The following is a 19,364-nucleotide window of genomic DNA, read 5'->3' on the forward strand; positions in this document are numbered from 1 at the left end:
TGGGGCTCCAAATGTACTGCTATTACCAGCGCAAACTCTTCTCCTTCCTTCAGTTATTCATGGACATCCTTATCTGCACAATAACAAGAGATGCGGGCATGTTGTAAACAAAAGAACAAAACCGATTCTCACAAAGTCATTCACTTGCTTTTGGCATCTAAATCTTCGGAAGCTGTGATACTGGTCTTTGAATGCAGACAATACTAAATGTAATGTTATTTTGAAGATGTTTAGACCTGACTGGTCCTCATTAGTTAAAACAATGATGCTATTTTCAGCTTGCCAGATAAAACAGTACTTTACATTTCTAGCTTTTAATTCAGTTGGATATCTTTGAGTAGCAAATGGTTTCAGGTTATTAATTTCTTCATTACAAACGTGATTGAAATTTGACTTGACTTTGGAATGATACTGAGACATGTTTGCTGCATGTTCTCAGACTTCCCACAAGCCAGTTTTTATTCGAGCACTGACAACATGTACTACACTTTTTGCCCACCCAAGCCACTAAGTCTTACAACTTGCTTCCTATTGAACAGAATTCTCTTAGTGGATGAAAAGGAGTCTAAACATTTTCATCTTTTCAGTTGTATAGGATAACTCTGTATATAATTCCAGGAGCAGAGAGCACTGTAGGTAGTAATATTCCCCTGGAGATTTTTGTTTACGTTTCTCTAGGTTCTGTTCTTGTCTGAACTTGTCTCTCATGCTGTCTGGACTGACTCTGATTTCCTGATGCACCATTTCCTCCCTGCGTTTCTCCATCACTTCCACAGGCTGTTTGAACTTCAGTCATTCCTCAGCTCTCCACTCCGCTTCTTCATCATCATGAGCAAATGTACATTGGTTGCTCTGCTGCAGAGTAGGAGGTTGTTGCTTTCTTTAGTTATGGCAGGGGTGCCACACTAAGGAGGTTTTCACCCTAACCTTGTCGTGTGGGTGGTCTAGTATATATTTGTTTTATATATTTGTAACTCTATTTTACTGCCTAGATCTGCAAAAGCAAAATGGGGGAATAAACAAGTGAACACTGCTTTCTTAGAGCCACGCTTGCTGGTTAAATTAGATGGTTCAAGGATCTCTAGTGTTTTGGAAGATATCAGATGTCAGTCTATGAAACCACTTTAATCTTTCCACCATGAAATTTCCCCCTGCTGCACACACACACACACACACACACACACACATATTCACATTCAGACTCTAAAGCAATCAAAGAAAGTTGGTTAAATAAAAATAAATAACAAGCAATCTTATTTAGTCCCATTTTTTGAACGGGACTCCTCGTGGCAGTACTGATGAGTTGGTTGCTGGACTTCTCACCAAAAAAAACAAAGGCCCTCCAATCAGAAGAGCTTGAAAGCATCTCTTTAAAATCCTATACAAACCACACACCTAGTCACTACTCAGCATTATCACAGGTGAGCCAGATATAGCAAATGCAGTTAGAATTAAAACCAGAGGGAGGAATATTGCTTAAAGCAACTCACTTTTATTGACAGAGTACTGTAAGGCAAGGAAAAAATGTTTGTCAGATTTTTTTTTAAAAGAAGATTTGCAGCAAGAATGATTCAGAAAGATCTGCAGTTCAATATATTATTGAACTTTAGAAGATACTGTTATAAATCCAATATTGATCTTTTTGTCATATATATACAAAAGCTCAACTTAAGCACAAAACAGAACACAAATAATGGATTTGCAGATGAAGTTTTGTTGATGCATACATTACTATAGAGTTACAGCTGACTAGATTTAAACTTAAATACACCCCAAAACACATAAAGAAACCACAAAATACAGATGTGTTCAATATGACTATTGAAAAAAAAAATCTAAACCATGTTCAACCATACACAAGGAACAAAACATTGAGAGATGCCAAGAAAACTGTATTGTATGGCCAAAACTAATTTTGCATTAATAGTGAAGGCATCTGTGAAAACAATGTTTTATTCTGACCGCTCTACATTAATATTTTGGCCAAAAAACAACGCAAAGCACTGGCTTTTGTCGCTTTGTAAAGGATATATATATTTTAAATGGTGATGTACATTAACTGTGAGACTCTTACAAGATCTCACATCAGGCCAAGTTAGAGCAACCTATCATTTCCATAGGAAACAAAGGTAAAGGAAAGGTTCCAGCTATGCTAAAAAACCCAGTCGGGGGCCAAGCAACAAAATCTGCAACCTCTTAGTTCTTCCTTGAGGGAAGGGAGCATTTTTACCCCAGATTCTTAGCCTTAAATTCTGAAACTAACAAACTCTGCTGTGTTGTAGCTTTTCTTCTCCACCTCCATCTCTGTATAGCAACAGCCTTTCACTGGAAAACTTTTATGAAAGGGACAGCTGCTTTTTCAGCAGTGATAACATAGTATAATTGGTGCTTCATAAAATAAAAGAAGGCTAACATGTCAAAATATGATGCATTGGGGTATATGGGACAAAGGTACTTAACCACAGACCAGTGTCATGCCCCAGCTTTGCACAGTTGGTAGCATGAGTAGTAATGTGGGTAAGTAAAATTCACTTCTACCTATGCAGGCAAAACTGAACTGTATTTTAAAAGCCATACAATAGTACTCTGTAATTAGAACCCCCAACATGCTAACTTTTATCACACAGACAAGAAAGAAGTTATTTTATGACTACACAAGGAAATGGGACCCAATTAACAGGAGAGTAATGACACCATACATATATATGTAACAGTATATTCTGAAAATGAAGCATAAACCACGTTTTTCACGTGGAGGTCTTCTGCTGGATGCATAAATGTACAGTTTTCATGTATGTTTTTTCTTCCCCCCCCCCGTTTTCTCTATGAAAATCAAGCTCTTTGCATAATCAATCAAACCCCAAATATATTTACATTTTAAAAGCCAATTCTTCACCTTCTGGTTTGAAAATGAGTTATCCTATATCTTGCATATTTTAAAAAAGGTTCAGAAAAAGCTTAGAGTTGTAATTCAGGTTCTGTACTTTGTAAAAATACTTCCCTTGAACATGAAGTCAGTGCTGACCTCTTCAGGTCATCTGTGCATAATAAAATCTTTCTAAAGAAATATTCCTAAATAAGAACTGAGGGAAAACACAGAAAGAAGAAATATATTATCCCTGTATTGTAAAGTCTCACCACTTTAAATTATGGTATAGGCCGAAGAAAACCACAGATGTATGTATATCAAAACACATTTTCATTATGTAGCTACAGAACATATGAAATCTTTCAATGCTCTGTCTGCTAAAGGCAATATAATCTCTCTATCTTTGTTAGTACTGCTATTGTATACAGGTTTCTTAAAGTACAGTTAGTACCTATAGAGGTGAATTCTAACATAAGTGTGTGCTATGCTTCATATGGCAGAAGAATACGCATTTGAAAAAATATATGACATGGATTTTAAACACATTGTACAGCACACAGCATCTTCAATTCTAAACATAGAAAATTAGATTGTACTTGAAGTGTTTGTTGTTGCAGTATGACTTAAATTCTTCTCAGATATCAAGAAGGTCCTCTCCACTCTCATCACTCTCCACAGTTAATTGTCTTGTCCACCATTTCTTGACTTCTGATCCACAAGAAGCAGCATCAGACATGGGATTCATTTTGCATACAACAGATTTCATAGTTGAGCGCCCACCAAAGCGGAGGTTGACTGAAGACACTGAATGGCTTATTGGTTTAGGAGCTATGAAATTAAACAGAAAGTCCTATATTAGAGTAGATCTTCTTCTCAAACAGTTTTGCTTAGAATTCAGGTACACAGAACTCACCGAACTGGGGCATCTTTGATTTAGTGCAGAAAGAGTAGGTTTCTGTTCTAATGCTCTTTTTTTTTTCAGCTCCAGCTGTTCACCTTGCTCCCACCAATCTGCTGCTAGAGCAGCTTAACTGAGCACCACCCCATTGCCTATTGCTGATGCAATAGGTCTCTTCTTACCCAGCTAATTGCAACCTACATAGCTTGGGCAGTACTTCGACGAGCTGAACTGCTGGTAAAATGGTGAAAGTGGTAAGTGCCAGAAAAAGGGAGGGAAAAGTGTATTTAGGAGTGTCAGCTACACCTAGAAAATTATATTTAACTATGGCCTAGGGGTGGAAGCCAGTACAAGGTGCTGGTATGGCTTTAGGAAGCCATCAAAACACATGTGTAAGTATGTAAAAAACACAATTTATCTTAATGATGTTATTAATGATCTTAAGTACATGTGTTTTGGATTGGAGGCAGGCTACTTATTATCTGCTGGGCTCTACTGTGCCTGGAAGTGATCCTCCTTTTCTAAGACTATCAACCAAGGAACATTCAAGATTGACATGGCCAAGATTAGCGCTGAGAAAGGAAACCCTGAACTCCTCATTCTTGAAAAACGTAACCAATTGGCTACAGTAGTACAATTCCTACTTAGCACATTCTCTCTTTGAGTCTTTCTCTCTGTTCCAAGAAAATGTTGATTTTCTCTGCTGCCCTGTGACATTTAAGTGGGAAACATAGGTTGAAAGCTCTCTGTTAAGCTGTCCTGTTCCTTGGGCAAGTGCTCTGGTCACAAAAGCAGGGTCAATGGTACTCGTAGCATGATCATCTTCTACTTCCACCTGGATATGATTAAGGGTCTGAAGAGTGGCAGCCTTTGCAGGCAGTGCTCTGACTTGGAATGGGACTGATGGCAGGGACAACTGAAAGCAGGCTGATGTGCACACACCTGACCTGCTGGTCACGAGATGTGGCACGCAGCAGAGGTCAATATGCACTTGAAGAGAGAATATTACAGGTGGTGGAAAGTGCTCTTGAGGTAAAGACTTCATAAGGTCTCAGGCTGTACCTACGCTCCTCTCTCACCCTCCTGTAAGGCATAGTCCAGCCTCTCTTTTCTAGCAGACTGTAGATACTAGAATAACCTCAGGATGTTTCCTGTTTGTGAGAAAATAAATGGGAAACTGATTCTACACCTGGCAAATTCCTAGCTGAAGTGAAGATATAGAAATTTATTATTATGGTGTAAGGTATAAATCATATGCCTGGTATGCTTAGGGAAGACAAGGCACTCAGAAGTTATTACTCCTGTTAGGAAAAGCTTAATTGGTTTTCACTGTGCTATATATGAAAAAAGAGAACTCTAAATGCACAAAATGCTGTCCAAACATACGGGATGATACAGCCCCAAATCCAAAGATTCTGAGTAAATGTATGAAAAAGTAAAAAAACCTCAACAACCTGCACATGGCAATGCTTGAGCCCATCTTCCAAACTTTCAGAACCGAGAGGAAGATGAGAGATTGCTGTATTTCATCATGCATGAAGGTAGAAAAACCCTCATGTGGTTGCAAGCTGCAAGCGGGAGGAAGAACTGTGAATCATGAAGCCTCTCATGGCCTTGTTATTGTACAGCAGTGATTTGGCATGCAGGGACTTCACTGATACACATTTTTCACTTACCTGATGGCAAACGCCATTGTCCAAATTTCCGCTGAGGTTTCCCAGCATCTGCAGAGTCTTGTCGATAGCCGCCTCTGTCAGAAAGAGTCGGGCTAAGGAGCTGCTGCTGGCTACTTGTCTGAATGGAGAAAAAAGAATCTCAGTCATAGTTCCTCAGTGCATGGGGATAACCATAGGAAGGGCTATCTTTCTATTCTATTCCTAAACTTTATACATTAATAAAAACAAAATATATTGTCATTTATTAAGGCAGCATGGTTTCTACTCTTTATTTCCCCCAAAAACTACTATGAATAGGAAAAAAAAAAGGACTATTTGGGCTCCATTCCATTATACAGTCCCACTGAAGGGTACATAATTGTTCTCACCCTTCTACAGTGGAGTCCTTATGTTGTGTCTTCATTCCCTACCCTGGAAGAGCCAAGGACTTCTACTCACAGGACCCAGCATGCCCAATGTTATCACTCTCACTGTTAAAACTACTTCAAAATGCTTGAATGGGAAAACTTCAAGTCCCTGAGCCTGTGCACAGTTCATGATAGAGCTGAAATTTGGTGCTGCCAGTCATACAGCTGAGTTTGCCCTTTATGGGGCTAACTGAGCTGGGGAATTATCACCTTAGGTCACCTTGGCTTTACACCTGGAAGGAAAGACTGAAGCAAAACAAGATATTGCTTCCAACTTTTCCAGTTAAAATGATTTTTAAAAAAGGACAAGTCAGAAACATGGGAGTATTTTGAATTTGTTCTCAGTTGGTGGTAGTCTTCTGGTTCCCATACCTCTGGCTGTGCGCTGTTCTCCTGATTAAGAGCATTCATATCTTCACTGGGTTGTGTCGTCTCAATGCTGGGAGGATTCAGAAATCGGCTCAACTCCTGCTGTTGACTCTCTCGTAGACTATGGATAATGCTGCATGACTGCTGCTGTTTCTGTCAAGGTACAATGTGTGTCAATAAAAATGTTCTCACTGGTGTGTCACAGTGTTTGATTTTTTTTTCAAAGCCTTCTAACCATTTAACCAAACAGTGAGTGCCAGATGTGGATACCAGGTGCTTTGATAAAGCCAAGGGTATCAGATGGTTGCTATTTAAATAAACTGACTTCCAGCACATGTCTGACCTTTATGTAGGAAATGGAGGATGAAACTTATAAGCTATATGAAGTGAAAGGCAAGTTGCTCATTTTTTGGTGTAAACCTAGAGTTTAAAACCATATAAAGTTCTGAAATAATGAATTAAAAGTTCTTGCAAAGAAAAAGAAACAAGGAAAATGGTAGAGATTCACTAAGAATTACATGAAGGCAATGAAAAAGTTCTGATTGCTTTCATGGGCTTTGGAACAGGTTGCCAATAAGACTGAATAAAACAGTAGCGAAAACCTTGGGACTAAGTCTAGATTTACAGTACAAATAGAAAAACAAAACCACTGCCATTATGATCTTACAATCTAATTTGCTTTTACATTAAAATAAACAGCCCTTAGGAAGGGTTTCACTTTCCTGGGTAGTTGTCACATGCTCCCTCTAGAGAGACTTAGAGACTAACAAGAGCATTTGAAAATATATATTAACTTCCATAATTACATTCAGTTTATAAAAGGTTCAGATGATGTGAAATGATCTGAACCATATTATTAGAGTGAAATGAATAGCATATTTACTTTAACATAGCGTAATTCAATATCAGAATGAAATGAACAACAGAGTTACACAAACCCAGAACTGAAAGCTGAAATTAGATTTACTACCATTATTATTATTACATAAATTAGATCAAAATGAAACTATTTATCTGAATATGCCTTGAACACTGATGTTTCAGCTGGAATGTACATCATTCAAATTGTCCAGTTACGTTTTTTCATAAATTTACAAACAGCAAAAACCAGATCCCATCATAATCGGTCTCTATAGAAAACCTCCACTCATGAGAAGTAAGCTTTTATAAAAATTAAAAATATATGCATGAAAACCTGGGCTCAGGCTCACAGTAACTGAAAAATCTGTCAACAAGGCAACCAAGTTGTGACTTTTTATGTAAAGGAGAAAGTTTTTTGGAAGAGGAGAATAAATGCAAAACCTAATTCAAACTTCCTCAAATTTTTAAATATAAATTTCATCCAAGACAAACTTCAATCAGCATATATTGTAGCTATCCTGAGCAAAGGCAAAAATGTTTCTGACAATCAGAAGCACTGCGTAAACAGCATACAGAAGCACTGGCTAGGTCCAGACTAGAAAGTGCTGCAGTGCTGAAGTCAAGTGACAGGCCGGGACTTTCATGATCTGGCTCATCTGCGCCCTACCACCCCACACAGCAGTGGTCTGGGAGACCACACAGTGGTGGTCTGGGAGAGGAGGTGTGTTGCATGGGCCAAAACTGTGCCCAGGAAAACACTGATGAGATTGGGTGACTCCAGTCCTGAGCCACTTCCTCGGCTGTACTTAACGTCCTGGCGTAGACACAGCTGCTGTGTGCCACGGCTCATACACCTGGCTGGCGTGTACACGTCGCTCATCTGCACAGCTCGTTACTGTAACGGCTCATTCAAGGGATGCATCTCCATACAGATTTCATTTGAAGGGTCCTCTGCTAGTGACTGATCATGGCATCTTCTGCCAGCAGAGGCAGGAAGTTATATAGTTACACTCTGTGAGGAAGGATTAGGGCTATCAGGTTTCATAAAATTACATTGTTTTTTTAATTTATTCCTTTGAGTTTGGTCTCTGCACATGCATCTTCCTGCTGTATTGCAAAGACTGATAAATTTTTGGCAGGAAGACACTTTTTGCCTTCAAAAACTGCTTATTTTTGTAGTGCTTTCCATTGAGCTGTAACATACTTTTTTGCTGAGTTAGCAACTGCCACATACTTCTCCATATAAATATTACTGTGGCTCCAGAGTAAATGAGGCATAGTGACAGCAAATTCCGGTATTGTTGAAACGTACAACTGCTGCAACCATTTAGATGCTGGTTTAGCTTGACTTACTGCTCTGATTCGCTTTAAGCACTTCTTCAGCCACATGCGTATAGTCTGTTTGGCCACCTCCTCTTCTATGGTATATTCCAGTTGTTCCCTAGCAAGCAGCTCTTCCAGTTGAAGACTTTTTCTGATATCCACAGACCTATATGAAAGCATGCTGGAAGAATCATAGATTTATTTTTTATTAAATACTGGTGACCTTACTTTAGAATTAATTTAGAAATTTAGAAAATCAAAGCTCATACTCAAGACCTTAATGCAAAAATATGTAATTCAAGTATGTGCAATAAATTCACATTTGAGGCTAAAAAATACTGAGATGGTTCCAGAAGAGACTTGTGGTGCTCAAAACAAACAAAGACGTTATCGTCTACATCTAGCTATCCAATATATTAATAGGTGAGCTGCTGAACTGGAAGCAACTAGAGCATTTGTGGTGGTTTGCTCTTTTTTTCCCCAAAGTGTTTATGCTTGGATGATGTTCCCATTTCTATTTTCTCTCTAGTCAGATTCACTGTCATGTTGTTACTTGCGTGGGGACATTTCATTACTTGGGATGCAAGAACACGTGAGTGTTGGTTATGACAAACTGTCTCCAATGAAAACATTAACATTACTTAGAGCTGATTCCCTAGGAACTGTCCATCGCTAATATTTTTGCAGGAAAAAAAGGGAAATCTGATTTTTGTATTCCGTTTTAAACGGTGGTGCCTCTGTGGCTACCAGTCTTGCCTTTTCCCAGGCATAACAAACACCTGTCAGTCTGGGGAGAAACAGAGGCCATTATACCCACATTTAGAGAAAATCTCAGTGTACCTGAGCACATCATGGAAAGTGACATCACCACCATTATGGAGCCGTTCCATTTCATAGCACATGTGTTTGAACAGCAGCTTGTCCTTATCGAGATCCACCTCCAGCCTGCCCCGCAGAAGCCTCAGCAGAAACTTCACTCGGAAAGTAGGGATTACTCCCTGGGTAAAATTGCATAATAGATGCTAAATTATTACTGTGACCTAACAACCAACTCAGACATTCAACTTGATCAGTGAGAGAAACACTATTTCTCCAAAGACTCTGTGTCAAATCCTGGCCTATTTAAGTCACTGTGAATACATTACTGAAGAATCTACACATGCAGCCAGCTCTTTAGCACATTCATGGAATTCTTTTCTCTTATTTAACTGATATACAATGAGAATCTCTTCTGTTAGTTTTGTCAGAAACCTTCAAAATTGCTTGGGGATTTAGTTTTCACATTTGCATTAATCTGTAATGAGAATTATATGCCCAAAGAGCTGCCTTTGAAAAACGGAAATTAAACTATAATTTAAACATTCACAGCTCGGTCTGTACCAGGCTGGAAACCTGTCCCCTTCTGTGTGCATCTTTGAACAGAAGAATGTTGGGACTTTTCTGGCTTTTCAAAGATCTTCTGCTCTAAACCTAGTGCATGTTGCACTTTTTGTGACAACAATTTTGATCTGCTGTTAAAAAATTAGGACTTAAAGTGTTTCCCTCCTCAACTGTGATGTCCATACTCCATAAATAATTTGTTCTGCTAAATGAGCCTGACTAGAACTATTTTTGCTGTAGTCTGTTGTTCCACATCAGAGAAAGATATTGTCAGTGCTGGGCACGATGGATGTAGAACTCTCCACCTCCATCAGTACAGACTGTAGTTTGTATCTCCAGCCCAGTCATATGCCACTATAAGCAACTTTCACCATAACACCATTCATATTCAAACCTTAGTGATGTCATGAATCATTCAGATGATGATTTAACTTGCATGGATGTCTGAACAGCTCCATCTTCCAGATGCTCTTCTCATCCCAGAATCACAGAATGGTTGAGGCTGGAAGGAACCTCTGGAGGTCACCTTGTCTGACCCCTCCACAGAAGCAGGGCTTCCTAAAGCCAGCTACCCAGGACCACGTCCAGGCAGTTTTTGAAAATCTTCAAGGATGGGAACTCCACAACCACCCCAGATAACCTGTGCCAAGCTGCTTTCTAGATGGGTGACCCTTACTAGGTACTTCTCCAGGTGCAGGATTTTGCACTTCCCCTCATTGAACATGAGGTTCCTGTCATCCCATTTCTTGAGCTTGCCAAGGTTCCTCAAGGATTGCAGCATGATCTTCTGCTTCATCAGCCACTCCTCCCAGTTTTGTGTCATCTGCCAACTTGTTGAGGGTGCACTCTGCCTCATCATTCAGGTCATTAATGAAGATGTTTAACAATGGACTCAGCATTGACACTGATAGTTAATGGTCCCCATCTGGAATTCGTGCTGCTTATCACCACCCTCTGAGCCTGTCCATTCAGCCACTTTTCAGTCTACTTCATTGTCTTCTCATCCAGCCCATACTTTATCAGCTCCTCTACAAGGATCTTACATGAGGCAGTGTCAAAATCTCAGTAAAGCCCTTCTGAAGACCAGACACATAAATGGATGTGAGTTTGTAGATTTCCAAGGGAACAACTCTCAGGGAGCTGGGAAGAAAGATGCTATTGTATTGATCCTATGAGTATCTACATTTGGTTTTAAATCTATTATTATAAGTACTTCACAATAGTAAAGAATACAGGTTATTATTTGAAGGGTCATGAACAATGTCACATCATGCTCACTGAACTTTTAGAACTTGAAAAGCAACTGCTTAATGAGTTTTGTCAGCACACTTTGTTTTCCTCTTTTTTTTTTTTTCAAGGAAAAAGGTAAACTTCTTGGATTTCTGTGCTCATTATCAAGTTACTTACCTCTCTTTTGTCATCAACCATGTTCCATATAATTTGAAAATGCCTAAGATCATTATAACTTAAAAGCTGGTCTTCTTCAGTTGAGTAAAACAATGAGAAGTTCTCCACAATGATAGCTGAAAACCACAAAACCAAAATACACTATCAAGTAAGCCTGTAGTTAAATTTTAACTGGTTAACAACAATAAGCAACAATGAATTTCAACAGAATATGAATTCGATTGTGCATACTTCACGTTAATAAATCCCTTTAGCTGTATGTTCAGACAAAGATTTTGAATGTGTAATATAATCTCATGCTATATCAATATCACTGTGCTCACCTTTTAAAAGCTGTATGTTAAATGATGGTGAGATGCTGAATCTAACATTTTCTAAGCCTAATAGGTGAATTCCAATGGTATTGGAAAAATGTTAATTGGAGGAAGGAAAAGCTCAGAAAATAACATTTCTTAGGGTAACTATACAAATACAACACATCTCTTCGTTCAAAAAACTTCCATTTCCAAACTTCCTAGTTTTAGCACACATCAGGCCAGAGAAGCATCAAAAATATATATACATATAAAGTAACAGTGAATGTACAAGGTAACCTCACACCTGAATTACACAACAGACTCACATCTATTATACTACATGCCTAGATGGACCTCTTGGTCCATTCATGTATATGTTCACTTACCAACAAGCAAATTTAGCATGATGTATGCAATGATGACATAAAATGAACAGAAATACATAAGAGCACCAGCATAATTTCCACAGTCTGTTTTCCAGTAGGTGCTGTTATCTGGCGTACAAAATGGTGGCTGAACCTTCAAAACAAACAAACCAACCCCAATGTCAATCAATCATAAAAATAGAGTAATAATTTATCTGTAACCAATACAATACTTCTATAATTTCCTTAAAGCTTCACAAATAGGGAATAATGCTGTGGGCATTATTGCGGGCAGTTTTGTGCTGTTCCTTTAGCAGTCAGAAATCAGAAAACAGAGAGAGTTATGACAAAAAAGGCCTCGGTGTGGATATCCCTACCACACACAAGGCAGATTGTGCATTATCCCACTGTAAAGAAACAACTTGATGCTCTGAGATGTGGTACTTTTCAACAAATGAAGGTAATATGACTTTCATTGCAATGGAAACCAGAGAAAGAAATTTGATTGTGGCAGCATAAGATGATTCCAGGACAAATTTTGGGATCATTAAGATGACTGTTCACATGGAACGAGTCAAAGTGTGGGTATTAAAGACAAAGTTAATCTGAAACGTCACCTTGCCACAGTCAAAGCAGTGGAAAAGTGAGTTACTACACTTCTGAATTTGAAAATGCCTTTTTATTTTTGTTTTGAAATCATGTAATAGCCTAGCCCCACAAAACATTACATTGTGAGTGTGTGATTGGAACTGCAATTTGTGTGTCAGGTTCTGAGGTTTAGTGAAGGTTGTATCTCTTGAAGACATAAAGGCAATCAAAACATTTCTTGTACAAAGCTAAGATACTGGAAACACTTTGAGATGCAAGGGTGTCTCCTGTTTCTTGTTGACTTTATCTCTGGAAGTATTGTATTTACCATGCAGTCATGCATAATTTTGTTCCAGTCTTCTCCCGTAACTATTCTGAAGAGTACAGTAATAGCCTTGCCAGCTGATGAAAAATTTGCATGTCTGTTTTAAAGAATAAGAGAGAGAGAGATCATTTCACTTTCCAGAACTAAAATGGTGGCATGAAAAAATGCAAATAATTTCCATTTTCTACTGTTCTACTATTTTAAACTGAAAATAGTTACAGTGTTATTTGAGTGAGATAATTGAAGTATTTATTCCATGACTTAAGATATAATAGCCAAATTTTAGCTCAGACACAGGTCTGGATCATTTTATCAAAGAGCAAACACAGACTCGGAGCCAGATCCTATCTGTCTCCATTCTCTTCCTGAAGTCTGATAGTGCTATTGACTGGGAAATCTGCAGCTAGCAGCCAGCTCACAGAGCTGTCCTCTCCCTCTATCAGTCTGGTACATGGCTCCCATTCCTGGGTGATGTCAATAAGGTGTAGTAGGCGCACTGTGTTTCAGCAGCTTGTGGCTACTGCAGTGCTGCTTTGGAGAATATTCCAGTTGGTACAATGAAGAAGAGCTCTCAGCCCTCTCTGGGCTGGATGGGGTGTCATTTGGTCCAAGGCACAAGGACTGGAAAGGTGGCTCGGTGCCACCTATTAGAAATTCTGTTTAGAGCTTTTCAGCTAGACCTGAGGACTTTTCTGGCTTTTATCATGGATAAACCTCTCTAGTAGAATGCGATTTTTTTTTTTTGTGCTGTTTCAAGAACATCCTCATGAGGTAGTAAGAACATACAGTACCTGTTAATGTTCTCTCCATATTTCACAGTACCAAATAAAACCACTCCAGCAAAAGCATAACAAAGAAGCAGTAAGAACATTCCCACTATGATGAAGAAACTCTTGTACATGCTGACAACCACCGTCAGGAGTAGCATTTTTAGTGTCACCTGGAAGGACAGAAAAAGCAATCCGTGATGTCATTCAGGAAAGTAGAGATAAAAGGGAAAACAGACTCATTGCACTTGCCATTTTGAAAACAAATTCTTTACATATATACGTTAATGGATGAGCCCAGTGAAACGGTACATTATGAATCTGTTTGGAACTGAACATTTTGTGTCTTCCTCTGAGATCTAGTGTGCTTTTTACTTGTTGAAGAGATCAGCATATCTACCTCATTTACAAGGTTAAGATATTGCTCCTCAAAGAGTATATATAGCATAATACAGTGTAGGATATTACAGAAATAATACAGCATAAGCTTAACTATAATATTCTGGGATCTGTATACTCCAGAAGTATCAAAATTAGTGTTGCATGAACAGTGGTGCAGTAAACTGCTTTGGGCTTATCTGAAAATGATGCTGTTAGGTAGAAACCGTAGATACTGCAGTCTACCTAAAGAAAGGTGTTGATGTTTAGTTAGGGGATTTCCATAAGATCGGCACAGATTGATTAAACTAGTATTTTCTTGCCAAGTTGGCCAAAAAGCTTAAGAGAACATAATTTTGGAAATTACATAGGTCATAGGCCTGGATAATAGATATTAGTTTCCCATGCATGCATGCTGCACATTTTACTCTTGATAGAGTTATTGCCCTAGATTGTCCTAACACCCTTAACCACTTTGGATGCTTTGGAAAATTCTCTTCAATGGAACTGAGGGTAGCAGTTTTCTTTAGAACCATACCACACCAATAATTTATGCTGACTCTTAGTCATCACATTGCATCACAACAGATAAATTAGTGAAACTGATACAGCTTCTAACATGAAAGTGCAAACGTGACTAGGTTAAAAACTTGAAAGAACTTCAGAATCCATCAGAAAGCTTTGAAGGCAATCATTTGGTCTGTCTGCATAGGAGAAGCAAGGATTTTTCATTTGACTTCCAAGGCTCTATGGGCTCTGTGTAGTTTGATTGAAAGAAAACTTTTTATCTTCACTGAACAAACCCTCTGACTTACTGTTCTTAACCCTGGCAACCTAGTGCAACAGTCTTTTTATCACATTTACTTTAATATGTCAGACTTCACAGAAAATGTTTGGATAGTCTAAGAAGTTCTACAGCAAGAGAATGCAGAGTGTCACCACTTGTTAAACAAGGGTGTTTGTTCTCTGCCTATGCTTATTCTGCCAGCCTACTTTCAATTACACCAGAGCAAATCCAAACACAAAAGAAATGTAAACTTTAGAAGTGACTTCCTTTGTCACCGTGCCAGTGTTTCCAGAAGAATATCTTGGCTGAACTTTTTTTTTTAATTGAACAAAAATTCTTTACTGTGATAAGACATACATTGTAGAGACACAAGACACAGACCTGCACTCTGGAGGAAGAAACTTCTTTAAGACAACGCTATAATAACAAGATAAGCGCATCAACCACCACTCTACTAGTCTTGCAGAGAAAATACATAAAAGGCATGCACATCACACTACACTGAAATGGCAAGGACTGAAAGCAGCACAATATATCTTCAGAGTTTGAGAGCATTTTTGAAAAACTGTGCGGTATTATCACATTGCATTATTTTTTCCAAAAATGCAGCTTTTCCAGTAACTATCATGCAGTGATATTATACAATGCACCTTAAATCCTGACATTTTAAAGACAGCAAGTAAAACTGGAGACTGCTGCTTGAAGTCTCATTTTTTTGGCATGTACTATGAAGCCTTACAGAATATGCATTAAGGACACGTAGCAACTACACATGAGCACTGCAACTGTAGTTCCTAATTTATACTTACGTGCTTCCCACAAATTGAGAAAAACCTGAAGACAATTACGCATGCCCCCATCATGTATGTGTATGCATTCTGGAAGAGAAACATGGAAGACTTTATACATTGTCCCTCAGGGATTTCATGGGAAGATCAGGATAATAATTCTTTTAATAATGTAGAGCAGTCACCATATGAAATAAAAGAAATCATAAACTAGTAGTGCCAGTGGAGCAGTAAGAGACTAACAGAAGATGCTCTACCTGTTAAAAAAAACTAACCAAACCTCCCCGTCCATGAAACCAAACAACCTTCAATCTTCTATTAGTTTGGCTGTAATTATGTCCAGCAGCCTGAGCCTACTTGTCTAGGCAGCTGCTGCCTCACAGCAACTCCTCAGGCTTCCCAAGCACATCATCAGCAGGGAGCAATCTGTGGATGTCAGGGCAAAATGACAAGGCACACAAGACAGGTTTTCCTCCACACAGAACTTGAGGCAGACAAGAAAGAAGCCCCCAGCCATTTTAGGGTGGTGACTTCCGCAGCTTGTGATTGGTGACAAGCATCAACTATCCTTTCTTCTTCCCTCGTAAGCAAGGGAAACAGGGGTGTAGCCAACTTAAAAAAACAGGGCCAGATGGAGAGCTGATTTCCTTCCCTCTCCTCCATGCCTTCTTGGATCAAACATAGCCTCTTAATCAAAACTAGTGGTCTAGAATCACTGCTGGTTTTGTGACAGATTGTACTGTTCAGCAATTTTGAACCTATGCCTTCTTTCAGTCCTCTGTTGCTATCTGCATTTTGTGCATTGTCTCTTTCTTCCTTGCTGCTCATGAGACCGCTGTTGGCAAGAGCTCTCAATCTCTTCAGGTTCCTTCCTTTCCTCACTCACATCCCTTCCAAAGACCGTTTTCTTTTTATCACATTTACAGACTCTACCTCATATCATTGCTCAAGACAAGGATTCCTTCTTAGCATCAAGCTTAATTTGTTTCAGCCATGTTTCAGCCTTATTAAACTCCCAAGGGTTTATCTGCATGTATAGCATTGATCCCACTGCTGGTACTTAGTGGATAAAATCCAGCTTAACCATTGAAATTGTGTGTTTTAAATCTTACCAGTAAGGCAAAATGAAGTATCACCCATATAACTCCAAGAGATGTCACCAAGAGATCATACCGATTTCTTCTGCTTTGCCAGAAGCCAGAAGGTGACATGGCAATAATCTTCATTGTGACCTATGGATAAAAAAAAAATTCTCAGTTGTACTGAATAAATGGTTATTTCTCACTATAAGAGCCTCTAAAATGTTTGATTGAGTACATCTTATGAATGTTTACAAACATCCAATTTCATGTCAGATGACTGTTTCCATGTGGACGAGTTAGGCTGCCAGACTAAGTGGATCATATAAGCTTCTCTTAGAAGAAGGAAAGCTGGTACTTGTGGAAGACCACAGATGACTGAGCGGTATGAACAGTATTCTGGAAGTTTCTCTCTCCATCAAGTATCAAAGGAGTGCAGTTGATCACCTCAGACTGAATGCCTAATATATAGATCGCTGAGGTGAATGAGGGTTTAAGGTCTCTAACAGTTAATGAAGCTAAGAAATTAAAAAAATATTTTATTGACAATATGTAGCTAAAAGAGGAAGTAGTATCCTATCTCTAGTTGTCCATAAGCAGGTTAAACTCACATAAGCACATTTGAACTCATTAATTTAATGGTGTTCTGTAGCTCTCATATTTCAAATTAACTAAAAGGTTTTCCTATATTGCAAATATTTCTTGCTTTAAGGAATTATCTGTACTTGGCACCATCTGTACTCAGCAGCATGTAAGAGAAGAAAGCTAAGAACACTAAAGGGAGCACATTTTACAGTGTTCCTGGCAAAAGAACACAGCAGCCAAAGTGCTTGACATTTCCAATACAGGCAACAGGAGTGCAGGTAGGAAGCTTAAGGACACTGGTAAGAAATAATCACAATTGCTAACAGATATCAAGGTTGGGTGATGTAGGCACAGGGTACAACAGTTTCTCCTACAGAATTTGTATCAAATCTCAAAGCAAGTCAACTGTTACCATACAAAGGCTACAAATGTCAGGCATTCATTATATGATTCTTGCAACACTGCCATTTAGTAGGATTCTTTACATTTCTGAAACCTAAACTGCATATAAAAGGATACTGGTTTGATGTCAAAGTCTGATTTTCCAGTTAGTTTTTTTGCTATACAATGCTTGCTAAACCCTGACTCCAAAATGAAGTATACCATCTCTGAATCTCTAATGAGGTACCTGAAGGTATCTTGCCTCACGTCTATACAGTCAGCTGAAATACACTACAATACTGGAGACAGATGCATGGGACTGACAGGGATGACACAAGACCTGCAAACATCCCTGCCCTTCTGTAGCAGCTGGTGGAGGTAAGGGGAGAACTGCCAGGGCACGCAAAAAAGCTTCTGATGCCTTTGTTTATTCAGGCAACTGAATCTCACCCTACATCTCCATTGCTCACAGTGACAGCTTAAGCACCTCCTGCATAGAATTTAAACACCTGAGTTCAGGTGTCTATAATCCTGAACAGAATACCATATCATGCAAATAAAAAATTACATCTCACTTTATTCTGTGACTGTCAGTGTGGTAACAAAAGTGACAGCTCCAAATTCTTCCTATTCTTCTATACCGCATATGATGAGGTGAGCAGTAGAAGTTTCAGACTGAACCAGGAGTCCTTAGACTGGACACGGGGCCATGAGCAATGCAAAAAGCTCTGGCATTCCTCATGGACCATGCCTGCTAGTGGTAGCAGAGAGTGTACACTGCAGACCCTGTAACCAGACCATGCTGCATGAGGGAAGATGCCGGGCAGGAAGCTGCTTCCTCTGTCCATAGATTGTGTGCACTCAGAGTGGGATAGCTGGCCTGTTGAGACAGCCAACAAATTTTTCTTGGCTCTGACAAAGTTCCTTTGAAATTCTAGAATTGTATCTGTTTCCCCTGGCAGTATAAAAGAAAAAAAGTATTTCTAAAGACATACTTACTAGGCAAATTAAAACCTGTCTGTGTATGATACAAATCAAACTTTTCTGTGTTTGCTCAGTCTCTCAAGAGATATTGATTTCTCCTGGGCAGGGGAAAAAGATGCAACAACACAGACGTACTCTAGCTACAGCTGCTACAAGGTATTCACTTCATTGTTTATTCATCACTGCTGGCAAAACCTATCACTGGAACATAGGAACTGTCACATTGGATTAGAGCAGTGGGAATGCAGTCTACTATCCTGTTTCTGATAGCGGTCAGTATCAGCTGTTCACGGGGGACTGAAAAGAAAACACTCAACCATAAACTTATAAAAGAATGATGTACTAACCTAACCACAGAGGAAGCATATTTCTTAACCTCATAAATGTGTACTTTGTTACACTATAGATAGCCTTATGCATAAAAAAATAATAAATATCCTTTAAAAAATGTGTTTAAGTCATTAGATTCCAATCTTATGAAAACAGGCTAATTACACTTTGCACAGCTGATTGTGGTGACATTTTTCTCATAGAGAACCATTACCACACAGGATCCAGATCTGTATAACAAAAAGATAATAGTGGAATTTGACATAGTTTATTAAAAGGTATTAAAGTGAAGTATGATAATTAAAAAACCAAACCAAAACAAAATGGAGAGAGGTTTGATGATGTCGCAGCCATAGAATGGTGAGGATTAATGCACTCTGTTCTGTAGAACCAGCAAAACAGAAATGGATTGAGCAGAACTTCCATGTTACAACACAGATCCTGTGTTGTAGAGACTGAATTTAATCCAAGATGTTCTGCAAGAAAAGAGTTCACTGGGTTCACCAAAATGCAAGATGAAA

General features: G+C 38.8%; 1 protein-coding gene across 5 annotated transcripts in view; it reads right to left on the reverse strand.

The window, feature by feature from the left end:
• Positions 1 to 1,472: 1,472 nt before the first annotated feature.
• Positions 1,473 to 19,364, reverse strand: part of NALCN (sodium leak channel, non-selective) — a 245,206-nt gene continuing 227,314 nt past the window's right edge. For all 5 annotated transcript variants that reach the window (XM_071807107.1, XM_065829703.2, XM_071807101.1 and 2 more), the window contains 11 exons: positions 16,597 to 16,716; positions 15,506 to 15,574; positions 13,556 to 13,704; positions 12,768 to 12,861; positions 11,873 to 12,005; positions 11,191 to 11,306; positions 9,244 to 9,401; positions 8,434 to 8,584; positions 6,223 to 6,372; positions 5,444 to 5,561; positions 1,473 to 3,697 (listed from right to left, as the gene is read on the reverse strand). In XM_071807107.1, the coding sequence (XP_071663208.1) occupies positions 3,504 to 3,697; positions 5,444 to 5,561; positions 6,223 to 6,372; positions 8,434 to 8,584; positions 9,244 to 9,401; positions 11,191 to 11,306; positions 11,873 to 12,005; positions 12,768 to 12,861; positions 13,556 to 13,704; positions 15,506 to 15,574; positions 16,597 to 16,716 (1,452 nt within the window). In that variant the 3' untranslated portion in view covers positions 1,473 to 3,503. The remainder of the gene's footprint in view (positions 3,698 to 5,443; positions 5,562 to 6,222; positions 6,373 to 8,433; positions 8,585 to 9,243; positions 9,402 to 11,190; positions 11,307 to 11,872; positions 12,006 to 12,767; positions 12,862 to 13,555; positions 13,705 to 15,505; positions 15,575 to 16,596; positions 16,717 to 19,364) is intronic.

This window comes from Patagioenas fasciata, chromosome 1 (genome assembly GCF_037038585.1).
Source record: "Patagioenas fasciata isolate bPatFas1 chromosome 1, bPatFas1.hap1, whole genome shotgun sequence".
Lineage (NCBI taxonomy): Eukaryota > Metazoa > Chordata > Aves > Columbiformes > Columbidae > Patagioenas > Patagioenas fasciata.